This window comes from Helicoverpa zea, chromosome 30, assembly GCF_022581195.2.
Source record: "Helicoverpa zea isolate HzStark_Cry1AcR chromosome 30, ilHelZeax1.1, whole genome shotgun sequence".
In the NCBI taxonomy this organism is placed as follows: Eukaryota; Metazoa; Arthropoda; class Insecta; order Lepidoptera; family Noctuidae; genus Helicoverpa; species Helicoverpa zea.
The window spans coordinates 868036-889672 of NC_061481.1; the positions used below are offsets into that span (position 1 = coordinate 868036).

Below are 21637 nucleotides of genomic sequence, written 5' to 3' on the forward strand. Positions count from 1 at the left end.
GTCCAAGATATACTCAGAAAGTACATACAAACTTAGAAAAGTTGCATTGGTACTTGCCTCTGGAATCGAACACACTCATACTTGAGAGGTTGGTGCTTTACCCACTAGGCCACCACGACTTTTCACACTAGCTCACCTAATATTATATAATACTGAACCGATTTAATTCCCAGCTGCGGACCAGGCTATACATATATAGCCGGGACTTCAGTAAAATTAAGGTGAACAACTTTTAAATTTAAATAATCCGTGACCGTCCCGGATCAGAATAGGACCTCCCCATCTATCTCCCGTGGGTGTAGTAAGGGGCGACTAAGGGAGCTAAGGCCTAGTGCATTCCACCAGCACTTTGGGCTACCCGAAAGGTGGCGGACAAACCACCTCAATAACATTCCCAGGGAGAGTTAGCGTCAAGCAGGTGGCCGGCTGTAAAACTTATGCTAAAACATATTGCAGTATATTATGAATAGAAAACTATGGAACAAGAAAACATGCTGCGCCGACCCCAAATAAAATTGAGATAAGGGTAGGAGGATGATGATGAACTTGTAAATATAATATCTATACTAACCTTCTTCTTTCTCCTGCCCTGTTCCCAAATATTACTTGGGGTCGGCGCAATATGTCATTTTCTTCCATTTTCCCCTGTCACTCGTCATACTGACACTCACTCCCTTCCTATTCATATCATCTTTCAGGCAATCCATCCATCTTTTCTTAGGTCTTCCTCTTCCTCTCCATCCATCTACATTCATACTTAGCACACACTTTGTTGCATGCGTATCATCCCTCCTCATTACATGCCCATACCACGACAATCTTCTACTTCTCATCTTTTCTGTAACTGGCGCTACTTTCAGACTTCCTCTAATGTAATCATTCCTCACTTTATCCATTCTTGTAACACCACACATCCATCTCAGCATTCTCATTTCTGTTACATGCACTCTCAATATCTATACTAACCTATCTATACTTAAAGGAAAACCTTATTTTGTTTGCTTATTTGGGGCTACCGAAACTATAGGTCTGATTTGAGAAATTCTTTCACTGTTGGGGCGCTACACTCTTCCCGAGTAACATAGGCTATGTTGTATCGCGGTACGGACAATAGTTCTCACGGGACGCGGATGAAACCGCGGAAAACAGCTGGTAAGTATACAAATATAAAGTAGGATATTATGTATACTATGATTATCTATTCTACTAGGTAGTTAAGTCATCGATAATAGTTTTATTTTAAAATATGTAATTGTAACAATGCAGACAATGCATTGTTAACATAACATAAATAGGAAAACATTCTAAACATTACAAAATAGCTGGCTACCTCTATTTGAGAAGGCACTTAACTTAAGGTAAACAATCTTTGACGACCTCGATGGCGCAATGGTCAACATGCCGGACCGCCGAACCTGAGGTCCCGGGTTCGATTCCCGGTTCGGTCGACATTTGAGTGATGAGCATGCTTGTTGGCCGTGGTCTGGGTGTTATGATATGTATTTATAAATATGTATATATGTAGCTATATGTAGTTTATCAGTTGTGTTAGCACACATAACACAAGTTAATAAATAACTTACCATGGGGCTAACCGACCGTGTGTGAAAAAGGTGTCCCGACATTATTATTATTATATTATTATTAATCTTGATAGGACTTTTTAACCGACTTCCCAAAAAGGAGGTTCTCAATTCAGAGGTTACTCGAAGACGCCTGGACCGATTTGCAAAATTATTATTTTTTATTTGATAGGGTTTACCTCCCAGGTGGCCATAATCATCAGGTCAGGATCTGATGATGGAAACCCTGAGAAATCGAGAGCAACTTTCGAAAGTTGTAGGAATACATAGGGTGAAAACTTGACACTCAGGTGTTTGCCTGATAGCACTATTCAACAGTGAAGGTTTTGAGCTAACCTGATGATGGAGACCAATGAAGGTCGAGGGAACTCGACAACTGAATATGTAAACTTTCTCGTGTTTGGGCTTATATTATTCGTATTGACGAGGAGACCTTTGCAACAGTGAAGGTTTGGAGCTGACCTGACGATGGAGACCAGAGAAGGTCGAGGGAACTCGACAACCGAATATGTAAACTGCCTCGTGTTTGGGTTTTTATTATTCGTATTGATGAGAACTTTCCAGTTATGTGTGACAATTATTCGTATCACTGAAAAGCTGAAAATAATAAACTTTTTTACAAAAAAAAAACCGACTTCCAAAAAAACTAAAAAGCCAAAAAAAAAATTTTAAGTGCATCGGCCTAGAAGTCGGTGTCTAATGGATGTCCCTAAGTTAATTTTGCCACCGACTTCTAGGCCCAAAAAGTTTTATCCCGGTACGGCCCATAGTTCCCACGGGACGCGGGTGAAACCGCGGGAAAACTGCTAGTGTTTGACAAAACTCTAATACCCTAGTATTTTAGTTTCGTAAGCGACATACTAGATAATAAGAGAATCAATGTCGCAAGCAATATATAGGTCGAAAAACACTTCATTTGATCCGATAGGCGTTATCAGTAATCTATTATTGCATAAAACTGCACTCGGTTATTAAGTTAACATAATCGTCAGTTAAGTAGCTACTTAACTGATAAATGGCTTGGTAACAAGTAGCAAGGTTTAACTACAACTGTTGATGGTAAGTTTAAGATGGGAATAACAACTACAGGGGCCCGATTCTGCTAAGTTAATAATGTCAAAATTGAATAGAAATTGAATCGCAGTAGCTGTTTTTACCATTGCGGGCATTCTGCTACTAATATATAAGACATTCGATTGGTTTGTGATTGATCTGCCATTTGGTCTATACGGTGGAAGTTTGCTCTACAATCATATTGCAATCGTAAGTAATCGTAATTTTCAGACAATATGATTAATTATTTAATCACAGAAACTGATATAAACGTTTATTTAAAAGAAAAATAGCGGAATGTCACATACGCTTCAATCGAATTGGATCTCAGTCAGATGTGAATTGAATGTTAAATTAGTAGAATCGCGCCCCTGTTAATTTAAGAAAATTGACGTGTATTTTGTCGGTAAATAAACTTGGGCCCAAAAGGGATTAAGAAAGGGAAGGGAGCTACCGGACCTAAAACAAGTGAACCCGCGTCTAAAAGTGTAACTTATATAAACAATTTATAAAGCGCACACGTCTAGAACAGGAATTTTAAAGAAAAAATCTGTGCCATCTAACTGTATGTCGCCTGGTTAGGACTTATCCTAGAATCTAGACTGGAAAAAAGATCTAACCTAGTGTCAGTCTATCCGGGAGTGTTAAATACTGGCTGTGTCACCCTGTTACTATTTCCTGCAACTGGATAAATCTCTACTAACATTATAAATGCGAAAGTAACTCGGTCTGTCTGTTACGCTTTCACGTCTAAACCACTGAACTGATTTTAACAAAATTTGGTACAGAGATAGAGTTGACCTTGAGAAAGAACATAGGATAGTTTTTATCCCGGACTTTTGAAGAGTTCTCTTGGAAACGCGATACAACCGAACTTGACGCGGGCGCGGGCAGAAGCTAGTAGTTTATAAATGCGAAAGTTTATATAGACCTACGGATGTTTATTATTCCTCTTTCACGCCAAAACCAATGAATGGATTTTGATGACACTTGGCAGTAATATAGCCTATTAGAATAAAATATGGGCTACATTTTTATCCTCAATTTTATATCAAAATGCTGATAAAAAAGGTGAAGGAAAACATCTTGAGGAAACCTGGACTATAAAGTCTGAAATCAGCAACCCGCATTGAGCAAGCGTGGTGATTAATGCTCAATGCTTCTCCGTGTGAGAGGAGGCCGCAGCCCAGCAGTGGGACGATAAATACTTGGCTACGATAGGCTGTAACTGTACATTTTATCCATGTGCAAAAAGTAGATCCCCTTAAGCAGCGCGGAAACTATTAGCCTCCTACTACAGAGGAAGGGTATTTATCCGAATACGCGAAGTAGTAGATCATTTATTTCGTAAAAACAATGTTTAAGAAGAAGGTTATTTGATAAGTATGTTTACAAAACATTAGGTTTGGAAGGCGGAAAACAACTATTGAAAACAAAATGAACGTAGTTTTTATACATCTTTCGTACAATAGGTGTATTTGTGACAAAACTGTCTCGTTGGTCTAACTGTCGCAAGTGCCGCTGCTGAACACGAGGTCTCGGGTTCGATTCCCTAGTCGAGCCGAAATCGCTTTGTGGGTTACAGAAACTTTCACCAAGCATCCCGGAGCCTGGAAGTTGGTGATTGATACACTCGTACATCGGAGAGCACGTTAATGTCGGTCCTGCGCCTGATCTCTCTCCGGTGGTGTCGGATTGTCGTCCCATCGCGCTATGAGAGTGAAGGAATAGTGAGTGCACCTGTGTCCAAGCAAATGCTTGTGCACTACAATATGTCCGTAGCCGATAATCGGCTAGGAGGACATCATGATATGACAAAAGATTACTACCTACTAACCTTATGAACTAACTTTCACTAATCAAAAAAAAATAATTACACAGACACAGAACAACTTCTAGAAATTTTGACATAATATTCAGGGATTGTTCACACCAAACGTATTGTCCGCCGCTGACTGTGAGTATACTCACTGTCTGCCCCAGTGTGAACGTCGACTCAATCTGCAGTACGCGTACTCACCAAGCCGACAATAGGCTATAGCGTACGATGCGCTACATGTGTGAACAAAAGAATAGGCTCTTGTAGGTTCACACTAGATGCGTATGCTGAGCGGCTGACTATTCTACACATAAAAGGGCTCAGTATTTGAAGTTGCTCGTAGTATTTTATAAACGATAAAACTAGCGTAATTTATTTTTTTCAAATCAGGCGTTTTACTGATATTTCAATTAAATGATGCGCATTCAGATAGTTGCCATTTGCGAAGCTCTAGAGGAAGACGAAAATAATAAAAAGAAGAGATTGTGGGTACATCCCTTTTTGAAGAGATGTTTTCTTGGTCAATTTCATACTTTATATTTCGAATATAGACTTTATCCAAATAAGTTCAAGAAATATTTTCGTATGACAGTAAAACATTCGATGAGTTACTATCTTTAATACGTTTAAGTTTATATAAAAGGGACACTAATTATCGACGTGCTGTACCGAGGCGCGGCGGTGCGTACGCGGCGGAGCGGCGCTATTCGGCAACTGCGTCCGCGTAGCCAATCCGCGTCCGCCGTGCATAGTCGCGTAGTGAAATAATCGGCCACTGGGAGTCAGCTACAACAGACGACGTAACAGCGTATAGTCGGTTCGGTGTGAACGACAATTTCAATATATATGGAAAAGCAATAAACTGCGTAACGCGCGCTCACAGTCAGCGGCCGACAATACGTTTGGTCTGAACGATGCCTTAGTCTGTTCTACTTGATAATGTTTATTTTTGTATTATTCCATAGATATAGTTATATTATGTGTATGCTAAGTAAGTATATTATGTGTATAGTTATATTATGTGTATGCTAAGCTTAGTTGTGTAGTTATTTATTGTAATAGAATATATTTTCGTTTTAACTAAAACTTTCTGCCATAATGAAACTGGATCGTAAGTGATGACCTGAAACACAGGTTTAAATTAAACCTAGTTCGGGCGGTCCACTATCAAATAATGCATTTTCCGAATCTATCGTTATTCATATTCTAGTTCTAGTATATTTGTAAGCACATTAATTGTATCATCCTTGTAATAGGAAAACTTGTTTCTGTTGGATTAGTGTTCTTTTTTGTAAACATTATTTTTAATAAATTTTATTTTATTTATAATCTTATAAAGCTGAAGAGTTGGTTTGTTTGAACGCTCAAATCTCAGGGGCCCGATTCTCCTAATTTTACTTAAGCGACACACGATTCACGTTCGACTCGGTTCGACTGAGATCCAATCCCGACTCGATTACGATTGAAGCGTATGTGGCATTCCGCTATTTTTTCTTTGAAATAAACGTTTCTATCCTTTTCTGTCATTCAATATTGAATCATTTTGTCTGCAAATGATTTACGATTGCAATATGATTGTAGAGCAAACTACCGTATAGAACAAAATCACCAAAATAGCAGACCAATCGCAAACCAATCGAATGTCGTTGGAATACGATTGGTCTTATATTAGTAGCAGAATGCCCGATATGCTTAAAACTGCTATTGCGATCATATTGCGATTCGATTTCTATTCAATTTTGACATTATTAACTTAGGAGAATCGGGCCCTAGGAACTACTATTACAATTTGAAAATGTCTTTCAATGTTAGATAGACTATCAATAGAGGTTATAGGCTACTTTATATAGGAAACCGTGGGAAATTACCAACTACTTATTGTGTTTACGTGTGTCGTATGCTTATGAATAATACCATAACATGGGAAATTATCGCCAAGCAATCATGTGTTTGCATTATTTAACACTAAATCCGCCCGCGGCTTCGCCCGCGTAGAGTTCGGTTATATCGCGTTTCAAAGAGAATTCTTCAAAAGTCCGGGATAAAAACTATCCTATGTTCTTTCTCAAGATCAACTCTATCTTTGTACAGTACCTAGTCGATTAATGGTGTATATATATATTTTTTTTAACGACGTCAAAAATCATCAAATGACCCCTCCCGCTGTGGGTTACGCGCGGTGAGGGAGTGTCAGACTCTTACTGACTAAAAACCGTCGTGTTCCGTCGTAGGCCTTTTTATGTACCAGGGCCGCGGTAACTCTTTCGAACAACCCGCAGCCCCGACAGGATTAATGGTCTATCTAACACTAAAAGACTTTTTCAAATCGCGCTACTAGTTTTTGAGATTAGAGCGTTCAAACAAACGAACTATTCCTTCAGTTTTATAATATTGTTAAACGTTATAGTTTTTAAAGTTGTAGTTTTATTGAGAAGCCGGTTCATAACTTGAATGCGTAATTTTGAAATTGGCATAATGATGTGCTGGACCTTTAATGACGTGCCTATGCAAATGGAGTTCTTTATCTATACCAGTGGTTCTTAACCGGTGGTCCGCGGACCACTGGTGGTCCCTGGAGGCATTCCAAGTGGTCCGTGAAGCTTAGCTTCGCGACGTTGCTATACGTTATCTAACTTTATTTTTATCGACTTATCTATGCTAGCGGGGGTTTTCGTATGGACGTATATCGGGTGTGTCGTACCTAGTCCCCCATTTATGAAAATGTATGGTTGGGCTACATTTTACGTAATTTTGGTTTTGAGTCTTAAAAAATAATTAAAATTTCGCATTGCATTTGCTTACCTACACAACTGCCGATATGCGTTTAGCTTTGAATAGAACTGACCCAAAAATTCAGTTTTTTTTTTTGATAATTAATAAAGAAATGAGTACTAATTTAGGTAAACCAATGAGGTGGTCCCCGGCAAGACAAACTTTAGTCAAAGGGGTCCCTCATGTCAAAAAGGTTAAGAACCACTGATCTATAATAATAGGTATTTTATTTGTGTGTAGCATACACTGCCTAAAGACGCCGAAACCTGAAACGATTTGGAAAATTCTTTCACTGTTGGACAGCTACACTCTTCCCGAGTAGGGCTGCCATCCGTCCGGGTTTCCCCGGATTTGTCCTCGTTTGGAGGCCGTCCGGGGGCCATCCGGGCGGGGTTTCAAGAAGTGTCCGGAGAAAACCCGGACATTTTTCATGTAACGAAGCACCTCATTTAATTTAAGTATATGTTAATAGTAAATGGATTACAAATTAGGTATTATTTTGTTTAAAAAAATCGTACTCGTTCGGGGAAAAAATGCGATTTACGCCAAATGTCCGGGTTTTTTTAATGTATGTCTGGAAATTCGAGATGGCAGCCCTATTCTCGAGTAACATAGGCTATATTTTATCCCGGTACGGGCAGTAGTTCCCACGGGACGCGGGTGAAACCGCGGGAAAACGCCTAGTAGTAAGTGTTTTGTACCTAGGCAGGAGCAAAAAATATCTATGCATTATACATAGGTGGTTAAAATGAGACTAAATAATCGGCATTTTCCTGTTGCGACAAAAACATGCCGCAGAATTAATTAATACTGCAAAACTGAGGAAAATATATGGCTAAACTGTTAATTAAAAACAATTTTATCTAATATTTACACAGACTCTGTAAATAAACATAAAAAATAGGCATACAACGGAGCGCAATCAATTTTCAATTCACTGAATTTAAAATTAAATATTGGCCAAAGTATATTGTGTTGTAAGCATCTAAATACTCACCCCGGTCTCCTGTGTTCTCCTACATGTAATTAAAATACAGCAACGTAATTTACGCGAAATAATAATATTGATTTTTTCGATTTTTCAAACACAACTTACCACCGATGTAAACAATACAAAACTGACAAATAAATTGACAAAAGAAAATGAATGGTTGACAACTGAATGATTGCAAAGCTTGAAGACTTTCATTCATTCGTTAGAGTGGGGCCGCTCTATCCATCATAATCTATCGATTATGATACAGCTGTGTGGAGTGTGTTACATCGATTGTGATGGCTTTTAGTCGATATAACGTGTTCTTAGCAAGTTTTGTTTGGTAGAGTTGGTAGGTTGCTCTTCACAGCAAACCTCAAAAATATATTAGAGATTAGACATGTGTCTTTATAGAATAAATTTATACTGTCTACTAAAAGTAACCACACACTACAGACTTAACAGTCGATCGACAGTTCAGTTTTCTGTTGTTCCAATTTCGGCTGAGTACCCAATCTTGGTAATGTGCGTACTATGATTCATCTTCATACTAATTTATGAGCCCAAACCAACTTTCGGTCAGCTAAAAATTTGCAGTGGGCAAGTGATCTAAATGTGTCAGCCATAAGTCTTAAAAAAGCGTTTTCTTTTTAAAAACTTACCTATTATTACCTAGCAGTAATTTTATTCCTAATTGGGTACTGCGACATCTATTCAGAAAGGTGCAATAATATGAGAGCTGCGGACAATATACAAAAACAAACAAACACCGCCTAAATTCTACTTGGAAAAAGATTAAGTCATAAATGTCACTAATGCGGATTAGCGAAGAACAATTAAGTCAAATAATAACAAAAGGCCTTTTTAAATAATCTATTGTTAAATTTTCACGAATTGAATTTGTGTTCTACTTAAATCCTTTTGCTAATCCCTAAATAGTGTCATGTAAATTAGAGCGAGTTAACAATTACGTTTTTAAAATAATAGGCCCACAGGTACTACTTACCTGCAATATATGTATAAGGGAAGGAGCTACATAATATTTATTTAGTATATATTTGAACATCAATGTGAAAGGTTGTCAGACTGTCTAGAACGCGTAGATACGTATAAAATTCCTGAGTTAAACTATAGTTTGTGTGAGTGTTTTAAGTATTAAAGATAGCAAACCAGTGTATTCTCACAGATCTTTTGTAAAACTAACTGTGGAGTGTTTTCAAAAGACCAAATAAACATGAACGTTTCAAACGACGCTTCACAATACTGTTGTATCGAAACGATAGCGCCTCGAGACGATTGGTTAGTGAGAATCGGCCACCGATTAATCAACTTAAACTATTTGAAAAGTGAAGATGTTTATTATAACAGACGACAAATGGAGCAACAGTTTACCTGTCAAGGTGAATTGGTACTCGCCAGACCACAGGACTTAGAAAGAAGTTTATTTGATATCATAGAAGAAGATCCTTTAAGTTGTTACGAGTATATCCAGCAAGAATCTATAACAACTCAAGTGCTCATACCAAGAATGGCTTTTAACTTAACTCCGAAAACAGTCGATATATTGTGCGATAGAGTTTTCACAAAGAAAAACGTTGACGAAAAGTTTGTTGAACTATTTTACCAATTTTTCTTCGTCGCTTATTTTAAAAGGTACTACTCGTGGGCTTCGTTACATTTGTTAATAAAAGCAAGTAAAGCTTATCCTGTGTTTTTTAGAAACACATTCAAATTAATGTTAAAGGATGCGTATCTAAAGAATAACATATTAATAGATTACATTGAGTCTCTAAATCAGAAAGACTGCACAAACTTAATGAAGTTATTAACTGAAGTTGAATTAGCAACCGAGGATTTTACCCGTAACCTTCCAGTTATTTACTTGATGTACAAAAAATGTGATAAAAACGACCGTATTTTTCAATATGTGTTGACTAACTTGGAAATGAACAACATATCTTGTTCGTACAACTTAAACTATGGAAGATTATTGCTCTCCTTCATACAAACTCTATCAGGTTTTAGTGTAAGAATAAAAGTATTGAAAAGAATGACTGAAAATCACTGCACCTATTTCAAAACGCCGTGTTTGGCCGCTTTGGAGAAATTTGTTTTGGATATCATTGCTATGCAGGTGAACTTTCAAGATGGTCCCAGAATTGTTATACCTAGACCTAATGAAAGTTTTCGAATATAAGACTTTGCATTATATCTGTACCTATTTAAGTCAATGTGAGCATGAACTTAATAATTAAACCATCAATTTGAAATGTGTAAATTATTGTGACTCGGTTTGATTAATTTTACTAATCGAATGTGGACTAAATTGAAATTCTCTAATGTGCAATTAGAATATAGTGTAAAACCATGTATTGTCAACGATTTTTCATTGAAACTTCGTATGTTTGATAAATTGTGCACGTCAATCCACCCGTATCTGTAAAATTTTACCAATCGAACATTAACCTTCCCCTAGTGTGATAAAGTTGAAAATCTTTTGAACAAATTTGACAGATCGAGGTAGGTTGGTGTGCTGTTGTCTGCACTATGCATATATTTATGTCAGTGTATTTAGTTTGTAAGTAGAATAAGATTTTGATTGTTAAAAATTAATGTGATGTAGATACCAATGTTAGTATTAGTTATATTATTATAGTTAGGAACCTAGACTCTGAATATGATTTCGCAATATTAAGATATAGTTCAAAATTAAAGTTTAGAGGTAATATTGACCAATTATATTGATCATCTAGCTAGAGGAAGTAAAGAGAATAGTGCAGTCTCTTTTCCACACTGTAATATCCTTCACACTAACAACACTTTAAAATCCTGTAGGATTGTAAAATCTTCTTAAGCCGGTAATCCTTCCAGTAACCAATTTGTTTCCATTGTAATTATTTCTTCCGTTTCCACGGATTGGAAACAATACTTTGAAAGGATTACATTTAGTGACATTATTTCCTGGTGCTTAGTTCTAAGAATATCATAAAATTAAAATGTGTTTTGAACAAAAGACTTATGCTTTTTATTGAGCTATTTTATTACCTTCTTTGAGTATCGATATTTCTAAGTAATGGTACCCACCATCATCTGCCTAGCCTTTTCCCAACTATGTTGGGATTGGCTTCCATTGTATCTAGTACGTACCCCGGTATACTTTTTTGACTGCCTCGTTGGTCTAGTGGTCGCAAGCGCGGCTGCTGTGCTCGAGATCTCGGGTTCGATACCCGGGTCGGGCCGAAATCGCTTTGTGGGTTTTCTTAAACTTTCATAAAGCAGCCCATAGTCAGGAAGTTGGTAATTGATTCACCCGTGCATCGGAGAGCATGTAAATGTCGGTCCTGCGCCTGGTCTCTTTCCGGTCGTGTCAGATTGCCGTCCCATCGGGTTATGAGAGTGAAGGAATAGGGAGTGCACCTGTGTCTACGCAAATGCTCGTGCACTATAATATGTAATGCGCAGCTGGCTGATCTCCTTAAATGAGAACAGCCGCCATGGACGAAATCGGCCGTGGACGCCATTATACTTTTTACTCTTCTTAAGGGTACAACTTTTTTAGGGTTTTAAGCAATATCTAAATAAATGGTTTTGAAATATCTATTATCGTATTTAATAAATATCACAATGTTTTTAAAATATGTTGGACGCCGACTATGACGAAAATGTCTATGTTTGGACGGCAGATCTATCAAACCATCATAATCGATCGACTACGTTTTATTGTTCCCAACTCTAACTTTGACAATTTGACATTGACACTTCTTTCATCTTTGTTTTGATTTTCGTCGTTCATTTCATTCGTTGTTACTGTTTGAATTTAAAATCTATTATAAATATTTAATATTTAATTAACTGGAACATTAAACAACGATGCCTTACATCTGGACATTTGCGCCTGAATCTAAGGCGTTATTACAGAGCTGTTTAAACGCGGCCCGCCCTCCAGACGAGTCCAATAAATGGTTCCAGAAGTTCGGACCACAAAACTTGGATTTAATCAACAAAACTATTGATACTATAATCGTAAATGATTCTCCAGAAATTGACGATAAGCCAGAAACACAAGAAAATCAAGATGAGGACATTTTAAATGCGGCACAAGAGTTTTTGGACCCAGAAATAGACATAATTTCAAAGTTTTGCGACTTGGTTGAAAACTGCAAAAAAACTCCGAAATTACTTGAGAATCTTGCCAAAAACTTACCTACAGCTACAGCAGAGAAGTTATTTAGACATATTCTGGACACCAAAGACATGAGCAGGGACTTTCTAACAATATTTTACAAGTATTTCACGCCACACTATATAAGACGTGAAAATTCCCGATTTTGTACTGAAATTTTACTTGAAACTTACAAAAAATATCCTGTACACTTTAAATTAGCCTTAAAAGTTATATTAAAAGACTTGGAAGTACAAAATAATGTTATTAATGACTTTATATTGAATTTAGAGCCTAAAAATCTCACTGATTTACTTGAATTCATATCCGATCTTCAGTTGTCCTCTGAACAGTTCTGTCACAATTTATTTAACATACTAACAGCGTACAAAACATGTATTAAGACTGATTTAATACAAAACTACATATTTAACTGTCTAAAAACCTATTCCGATACTTGTTCTAGTGACAAGAATTTTGGCAAACTCATGTTGGCATATTTACAAAATGAAAAAGCTTGTAAGAATAAAATTGACTGTGTGTTACTCGAAGGGATTGTGGAAAGACATAAATCTCCTTTTAAAAGACCTTGTTTGTCTATTTTGAAAGAAATTAAAGATGGGAATTTATAAACATGATTGTTTTATTTTTGACTGGCCCTTTTCCTATGTCCCGTGGTAACTATTGCCAGTATCGGAATAAAATATTTTATATGTTGCTCAGGAAGAGTGTAGCTATTTTTTCAAATCTTTTGTATAGTTTCAGAGCCTTCAGGGTACAAACAAAAAATAAGTTTCCTCCTTATCATACTAGTATAGATTGCTATCCTAAACTGAAGTACAATATTATTTTTACCATGAAGTTCTGGTTTCAATTCTATGGTTGACCATTATATTGCCTGGTGATAATAATTGATTTATAGTCTTCAAGAATTTATTACTAGATTAGATGATAATTGTTTTTAAATTCTTTCAAACTATGTACCTATACAAATATTTAACAGAACGAAGTGAATTCTTTCTGAATATTTTTCAATTAATGTATACAGACAGTATTACTTTAAGGCTTATGTTTAACTGATCACCAGAAATAGTAACAAATAGCAGACAAAAATAGTAAATGATCACCAAAATGAAACTCGCATTTTAATGTAAAATGATAACCAAAGTTTTAACACTTTGCTATCCCATTTAAGTGAAATTACTCCAAAATAAATCATGCGCAAGCCAAAAATAGTAAATGATCACCAAAATTAAACCACCATTTTAAAGTAAAATGATAACCAAAGTTTTTACATTCTGCTATCCTATTTAAGCAAAATGAGTCCAAATAAATCATTGTTATCCCAAAAGTAGTAAATGATCACCAAAAGTAGTGAATGATCATCAAAATTATACCAGCGTTTTAATATAAAATGATAATCAAAGTTTTTACATCTTGCTATCCTGTTTAAGTAAACTGACTCCAAAAAAATAAGTTCGGCCTGATACAATAAATGTAATTACATTATGGGGACCCTTTTCCTGCACTAGGGTGGAAAATTGTCTATTGCATGCCTCTAAACAGTGCGATAAGAGTGTGTTTTCGAGGGAGTGTATTGAGAAACACATTCTTCTTCTTCTTTCTCCTGCCCTGTTCCCAATTTTACTTGGGGTCGGCGCAATATGTCATTTTCTTCCATTTTCCCCTGTCACTCGTCATACTGACACTCACGCATGCATTGCAAGCCGGACACATAACTTAATATGGCATCATAATACTTTATTTGATAATAAGCCTACATTTTATGGCAATCACAGTGACTTATTTAGGCAAAAATAATACATTAATTTGGTCGTCAAGAGTTGGTGATCATTTACTAAATTTGGTGGTCGAATACAATTTAAAGTGAAGTCGTGACTAAAATAGCTGGTACTATTACATTTTTAGACTTTATTTTTCTGGTGTTCAGTAGATTTTTCTGGTTGCAAAACTAAGGGTATCAAAGCATTTTATGGTGGTCATTATATTTGTTCCCTTACTTTAATGTTTTCTTTAACCCGTTTTGTGTGTTCGAATTTAAGTTCAGACTATAAAAAATTGCTGCTTGAATTCTTTCTGCTTTATTTGGTCCAATGATGAAATGTTGATTATATAAAAGATCCTATCCTCTTAACAAAAAGGTTTACCAAATAAAACAAAAGCATAAACCAATAAGTTTTTATTTTAGTCCCTTATATTAATTATGACTATCTTCACTTAGTAAAAGTTCTCTTAGCCTTCTGTTCGGCCGCGTCACTGGCTTGTACAAATGTTCTTTTAAGTTTATTTTTTCTGCTTTCTCTGTATTTGGCAGAAACCTTCTCTGATAGTTTAGCTATCCTCTTCATTGTTGCTGGTGGGTAGCTGTAAGAAAAAACGCCATTAATATTATAATAAAATTGAGTTTGTGTCTTAGGCATCGTTCAGACCAAACGTATTGTCGGCCGCTGACTGTGAGCGCGCGTTACGCAGTTTATTGCTTTTCCATAATATATATATTGAAATTGTCGTTCACACCGAACCGACTATACGCTGTTACGTCGTCTGTTGTAGCTGACTCCCAGTGGCCGATTATTTTACTACGCGACTATGCACGGCGGACGCGGATTGGCTACGCGGACGCAGTTGCCGAATAGCGCCGCTCCGCCGCGTACGCACCGCCGCGCCTCGGTACAGCACGTCGATAATTAGTGTCCCTTTTATATAAACTTAAACGTATTAAAGATAGTAACTCATCGAATGTTTTACTGTCATACGAAAATATTTCTTGAACTTATTTGGATAAAGTCTATATTCGAAATATAAAGTATGAAATTGACCAAGAAAACATCTCTTCAAAAAGGGATGTACCCACAATCTCTTCTTTTTATTATTTTCGTCTTCCTCTAGAGCTTCGCAAATGGCAACTATCTGAATGCGCATCATTTAATTGAAATATCAGTAAAACGCCTGATTTGAAAAAAATAAATTACGCTAGTTTTATCGTTTATAAAATACTACGAGCAACTTCAAATACTGAGCACTTTTATGTGTAGAATAGTCAGCCGCTCAGCGTACGCATCTAGTGTGAACCTACAAGAGCCTATTCTTTTGTTCACACATGTAGCGCATCGTACGCTATAGCCTATTGTCGGCTTGGTGAGTACGCGTACTGCAGATTGAGTCGACGTTCACACTGGGGCAGACAGTGAGTATACTCACAGTCAGCGGCGGACAATACGTTTGGTGTGAACAATCCCTTATGCTGAAATGCTAAATAACAGGACTGACTGAGATGAAATTTGACATGACATAGGCAGCTGTAATGCTAGCTTAAAAGTATAGCAAAAATTACCTCTTTAAATGTCTTGTAAACTTTTGTGATAAAAAAGTTTAGTCAAATTGAATAGGCTACATTATGATAATTTTTACTTACATTATTAGCAAATAAAAGTTTTGATCCTTGAAAAGGTTTATCAAACTGATTGAACTATATTTGTAGCGCTCCACAATTCTTACGGGATGAATAATTATACTACCAGCCCCTAAGACGACCCATTTACCAAAGTATGTTTATTAAAACACAAAAAAATCCTATACTTTGTTGTAAGTCTACAAGTAATCCCTATGTAAAGTTTTGATTCTTGAAAAAGTCTAATGCCCATTTTCACCAACAATCTCTTAATCTAAGTGCCACTTAGAATAAGGGCTCTTCCAATTTTGACATAAATAACTATGGATAAGGGATACCTAAACTTTGGTGAAAACGAAATTCTTATTAAGTGTTCCGTAAATGCTCTTAGGGGATCCCTTAATTTAGGTATTTGTTGGTGAAAATGGGCATAAGTATCAAACTACGATCTTTTATAAATACATGTAGGTACGTACCGACATCCCAAAAACTCAATATTTGTAAACAATTGAGCCAAAGTTATTAATTCTCCTTCCTCAAAATCGTCCTTATGTTCTTCCATAAAATTACGTCGAACCTCCCATTGTTCGTCAGATTCGTGTTCCGTGCGCAACGCGTCAATATCTATTGTAGGTTTCATTGTTATTTATCGCATTTAATTATGCTTTTTGACGAAAATACGACTCTTTTCTGAGTCTCAGGTGATTTTTTTTTTGATGACAGAATTCGCGCATTGGTTTTGACAATTTGCATGCGTTTCGTTAAACACAAATAATTACATTGTAGATATGGTACGATTACCATACGATACGATACGATTATCGTAGTGTGATTTGATTTTCACTTTATGTATGTGATATGTGAACTAAAATCTTGGTTATATTTAAATCAATACGTTACATATGTATTATGATGAAGATAAACATTATTTTAGGTCTTGAAAATCTAGACATTTTCAAGCTGTTACCTAACTTAAAAGGCTGAGCGTATAATGAAACGTTTTTTTGATATTGCAATATTCAAAAAATGATAAGAAAGAAGGTTTTACTAACATGAGTTTTATACTGGTATTTACAACGAACAAAAAATATAACACCCGCAAGTAATCAATATCATTTCGTTTAATATTCTTCCACTTATCAATAAAAACATCACGGTTTAAAATTATCCTAATAAAAACATTTCCACCTGTAGTCTCATAATCTCATTTCTATATCTAGCAACATTAATATTGACGTATTATAACACCAAACCTAGAAGACTTTATAAAAATCCATTTTTTTAGCAATCCATACAATTTTCTTTACTACTAGCGCCAACGTCTCCAAATCAATGTCTCTCTCAAATCAATCGGGGTATATCCACAAGTAGTTTTACAATTTGTCAAGCAAGTTTTTTTGTTAGCCAAAATATTTATAATTTTTAAGCAATCCGAGGGTATTCTTATTCGAAAAAATGTGTTTTACTCCGCCAACATGACATAAAGAGCTAGGAAAGTGGTCACCAAGCCGTTTGGACATCGCAAAAGGTAAATTTAATCATTTATTAAAATAGATTGTACTTATTTCTTTGTTACGTTAAGACTAAGTTAGGTTTTTTATTGTTTAACAGGTCGTTAGAGTAATTGATAACTGGGAAAGGGTTAAAATATCTTCGAAGATTAAGAACACGCTGTGAACATGGCGTTTTCTATACGAAAGATGTTTTCTAATATATCTTATTTCTCAAAATCTGGCGACCAAGCTAGTCCAGATGGGTTTAGTCAAAATGATGCTAGAAATACGAGCTATATTAATGAATCTACACGCAGCATGAATTTTCAATCTATTGAGCCCGATTCTACTTCTAAACTACATGCAACCAGTCTCAAGCTGCCAGAATCAGTAAAAAAGTATGGTGCTAAAAAAGGTTCGTTATCCGATACTGATCTTCTCAAAAGCGATGATTTCGGTGCAAAAAATTATAGAACAAAGAATAGAAATTTAAAATTGGATATAAGGAAAGCCAGCCAGTCTATGACGGAGTCTCTATCACAAACGGACAATCCGTATATTGAAAATACTCCAAAACACATCTCGTTAGATTGCAAAAGTGCTGATTTATTTAGTCAGAAATTTAAACAGTTGAATTTCAGCCGTTCATTCGAATTTGAGATATCCTCGGAGTCTGAGGAAGAGTTAGATATAGAATCATTGTCCGAATGTTCCGATACGGACGTCTCTGTGAAGGAAGACGATAAGACTGATATCAAAATGTGCAGAAAAGTCGGGTCCGTCTGCGAGAACCAATTAGTTCCATCAGCAACTCCAGAATCGTTCGGTGATGTTGAATTAGACCGCAACGAGGAAGAACGGATCTCCCTATTGCTAAACTACCAAATGAAGTTTGAAAAAATAGAATGTGTTTTGAAAAAACTGCTCTCTGAATTCCAATTCCATATTGAAGTGTCCAAAATATTCAACAGCAAATCTATTGTCACTGCGTTACCCGGTACAGATGTTTCTAACATCCCAAAAATGTTAGGTCAAGTAACGTATATGGACAACGTGAAACGTGACTCTCCAACGGAATCCTGGAACATTATAATGGAGAAAGAGGACGTAGCTACAAAGTATAAGTTCCGGAAGCAACTTCTGTCACTCAGACACTGCCTGGACAATTTCGCAGGGAATTACTTACAGAATGAAGAACCAAAGAGAGCGAAGCCAGTTATTAAACGCAGCATAACCTTCGAACTTCATAAAGGCAAGCGTATTCACAAGAACTTAAAAATGACAAATAAAAAACGGCTCAAACATTTCGATTTTCCTGACCACAGAGATGCATTACTCAATCTATTTAAAGAAACCGATTTTGATGAGACTGATACTCATTTAGACCGGACCGATGATGGGTCACATAAGTGTGCATGCCAATGTCATAATCAGTCACTTAATCAGTCAGATTCCGGTCTTACAAAAGAAAATCTGTCGAATCAATCGATAACATCGTCTATTGGGAACTTTAGCTTGGATTCTACTACTCTGTCAGCTTACTCTGAGTCTTTAGATCAGGTTATAAGCTACAACAGCTTTGAAGATTCCAGTCTTTTTAATTCTCTGCAGCAGAAGCCAGCAGTGGAACGTATAACGTTCTACGTCCAAGCTCACAGCATACAAATTCATTCATACGCCGATGGGATTGAAACCAAGAACTGTATATCATTCTTCTGTCCCGCTTGCGATATAACTGAGAGGGAAGAAGACGGTCTACTGAAACATATTCTCAGTCAAAAACACTGTGAAAAAATACACTTTTTATACAAGAGTGTGTATATAAAAAAATGTGTTGCGTTAGGAAAAGAGATTCAACCAAGTACGGTTTTAAACCCGATGACTATGTACAGAGATGATAATAAGATAGTTTGCTTTGGGGATGCTGTGTACGCTTGCTCTTTATGCTTCGAAAATAATATAGTCGGAGAGTCGATCCTGATGGCTCATTGTGCAGAAGAAATCCATGCGGAACGCAAAGAAAAAATGTATGAAATGTTCGAATGAATTTACAAGGCAGGACCGGGTAAAACTTTTATTAACTTTATTTTAAAATAACATGTGCATTTCGGTCTTTTTTTCATTTTCTGTTTCGGACTTGCATGCTTGCATGTAATTTTTTAGCTAATTTTAAAAACAGCTGTTTGTTGACTGTTAAATTATAATTTTTTTTAAATTTGAACTTAAAAAACAATTGCTCAATCCAAAAATATAGAGAGAAAATTTGCCAATAAATAGCTGTTTTCTTCCCTAAGCATAGACAATGACATTTTGTAATCTTTTCTTTTTATTTTTAAACTTTTTTCTTTATTTTTTCTTTTACACAAAAAGATCTTTACATAATATTTTTATAACTAAGTAATTGCTAGTCTTTTTTTGTTTTTACAAAAATCGATGGTTATTTATTAATTATTAGTGGAAATTATAAAAAGGTGCTCGATACAATAGCACAGATTGTGTTCAAACTTATGTCTGTCCATTGTAACAGTTTTAGCGAAATATAAAGCCATTTGCCTGAATAGTTGTCGCTTTTTCAAAATCAAATTCATTTATTTGGCTTCAATCAATCAATCAATTATGAACATTTACAACCATTACAAGCAGTTATGAACGTCAAAAATATAACTAAGTTTGATTCCAGTTGCCCATTCCAAAAGTGGCTTCCTATGGAGAAGAGCGGCCAAGAAACTCCCTGCTCTCGTCTATGCAACATAAAAAAAAAAAACTAAAAAATTCGACTCCAATAATGTACCTACCTCAAATCTTCTCTTAAGTATGACAAATACCATGCTGAAAACCGCACCAAACAAAGATACATAGTTACACTCACAAATAACGTGGCTCCCTATTGATTAAAGAATTTCCAAAATCGATTCAAATATCCAGAGATTCAACCAAGAGAGTTAGTCTCCAAGGGGTATTGGGTTGCCCGGGTAACTGGGTTGAGGAGATCAGATAGGCAGTTGCTCCTTGTAAAACATTAGTACTCAGTTGCATGCGGTTAGTCTGGAAGCCAACCCCAACATGGTTGGGAAAAGGCTCGGGCGATGATGATGAAGATTCAAATATCCAGAGACCTCCTATTTATATTTTTTAATGAATTTAAAGAGCTTTTGCCAAAATATTATTAATTTTTTGTTGTTTTTAAAATAACTTGAAATAAAAGGAATGTAAGATTTTTTAAAGAAAAAGCGACAACTATTGAAGCATATTTCAAAAACAGGGTGTTTCTAGAAGACTTTAACATTTTTTTTTTAATTTAGCGTAACTTAACACATAATATGTATAATATATAAGTTAAGCACATTTATCACTTACGCCTCTATAATAATCGTAATTTTAAGTAAAAAAACTTAGCTAAATACATGCGTAGTGTAATAGACTGATTCTTTTTTTTTCTCAATTTGCGTTTTTTTTTTCAGAAAAAAATATTTGTTGATTAGATTTTTTGCGTTTTAAAATTGTTGTTTTAGTTTGAAAATGTTTTTTTTTACATATTATATATTTAAATTGTTAGCTACGGCGCAAGATCTGGAACTTTCCGTATAAAAAAAAAAAAAACTGGAAGTCATTTGTCTAAATCAAAGTAGTGTAAGATATTTTTAGGTTTGTTTAGAGCTTTTTGATTGATGAGAAATAAAAGAAACTGGTTTTATAACTTTGCTCTGTGAGAATGCCACCTGGGTATATTTTTTATTCATTTAAATTATTTTGAAAACTATTTTTAATTAATACCATCATAAAAGAAATTGAAATTCTCAAAATCCAAAGCTTTAGGATATTTTCGGTATTTATTTTTTTGTTTACCTATAAGTTCTTTATTTCTCATCAAGAATTAAAGCTACTTCGTATTTAGTCAATAGCAATTGTAACTGATCTCAAAACGCCTCAATTTCAAAAGAAATAACTAAAAAGACTGATTTTTGATGCCATTTTTAAATCCAAATGAAATGTTGTTATCCAGGAAGAAAATTAAATAATAATAATTTTGGTAAAAATAAGAAAAATTATCCTCGAATCCCTTTCTGTGATAAATATGTGAAAATTCGCTATTTTTTTGGTATACCAACATAAAAATATACAACGCAAAAAAATAATACTGTGATAAATTTTTTAATTTTTTTTTTATTCTTTAAATCAAAACCGAATCGATTTTTATGATTTTTTTCTTATTTTTACTCGATTTTTTCGTGTTTTTTGCGCCATTATGCAACCGCCTATGCTAATCTAGATATAAATTAGTAATTTTAATTAAATATAATCGTGTTTATTAATTAAAAGCTTCGTAGAAGATCAGATTTACCATTTATGGTGGATTTCTATATCTAAAC

At 35.4% G+C, this 21637-nt stretch overlaps 4 protein-coding genes across 5 annotated transcripts in view; 2 read left to right on the top strand and 2 right to left on the bottom strand.

The window, feature by feature from the left end:
- LOC124644512 (lysosomal alpha-mannosidase-like) overlaps nt 1-8350 on the bottom strand; it is a 47646-nt gene extending 39296 nt beyond the window's left edge. For both annotated transcript variants that reach the window (XM_047183939.1, XM_047183941.1), the window contains exon 1: nt 8225-8350. The gene's annotated coding sequence lies outside the window, so the exon portion shown is untranslated. The remainder of the gene's footprint in view (nt 1-8224) is intronic.
- Nucleotides 8351-11975: 3625 nt separating this feature from the next.
- Nucleotides 11976-12995, top strand: LOC124644523. The gene has a single exon (XM_047183953.1). The coding sequence runs from the start codon at nt 12071-12073 to the stop codon at nt 12992-12994; it is 924 nt and encodes a 307-aa protein (XP_047039909.1). The 5' UTR covers nt 11976-12070; the 3' UTR covers nt 12995.
- Nucleotides 12996-14547: 1552 nt separating this feature from the next.
- LOC124644518 (partner of xrn-2 protein 1-like) lies at nt 14548-16536 on the bottom strand. The gene is made up of 2 exons (XM_047183947.1): nt 16251-16536; nt 14548-14747 (listed from the first exon to the last, which is right to left on the bottom strand). Exons 1-2 carry the CDS (start codon nt 16412-16414, stop codon nt 14597-14599), a joined length of 315 nt encoding a protein of 104 aa, XP_047039903.1. The 5' UTR covers nt 16415-16536; the 3' UTR covers nt 14548-14596.
- A 517-nt stretch (nt 16537-17053) lies between these two features.
- LOC124644695 lies at nt 17054-20322 on the top strand. Its single transcript, XM_047184203.1, has 2 exons — nt 17054-17302; nt 17386-20322. Exon 2 carries the CDS (start codon nt 17454-17456, stop codon nt 19311-19313), a length of 1860 nt encoding a protein of 619 aa, XP_047040159.1. The 5' UTR covers nt 17054-17302; nt 17386-17453; the 3' UTR covers nt 19314-20322.
- The last annotated feature ends 1315 nt before the right edge of the window (nt 20323-21637 follow it).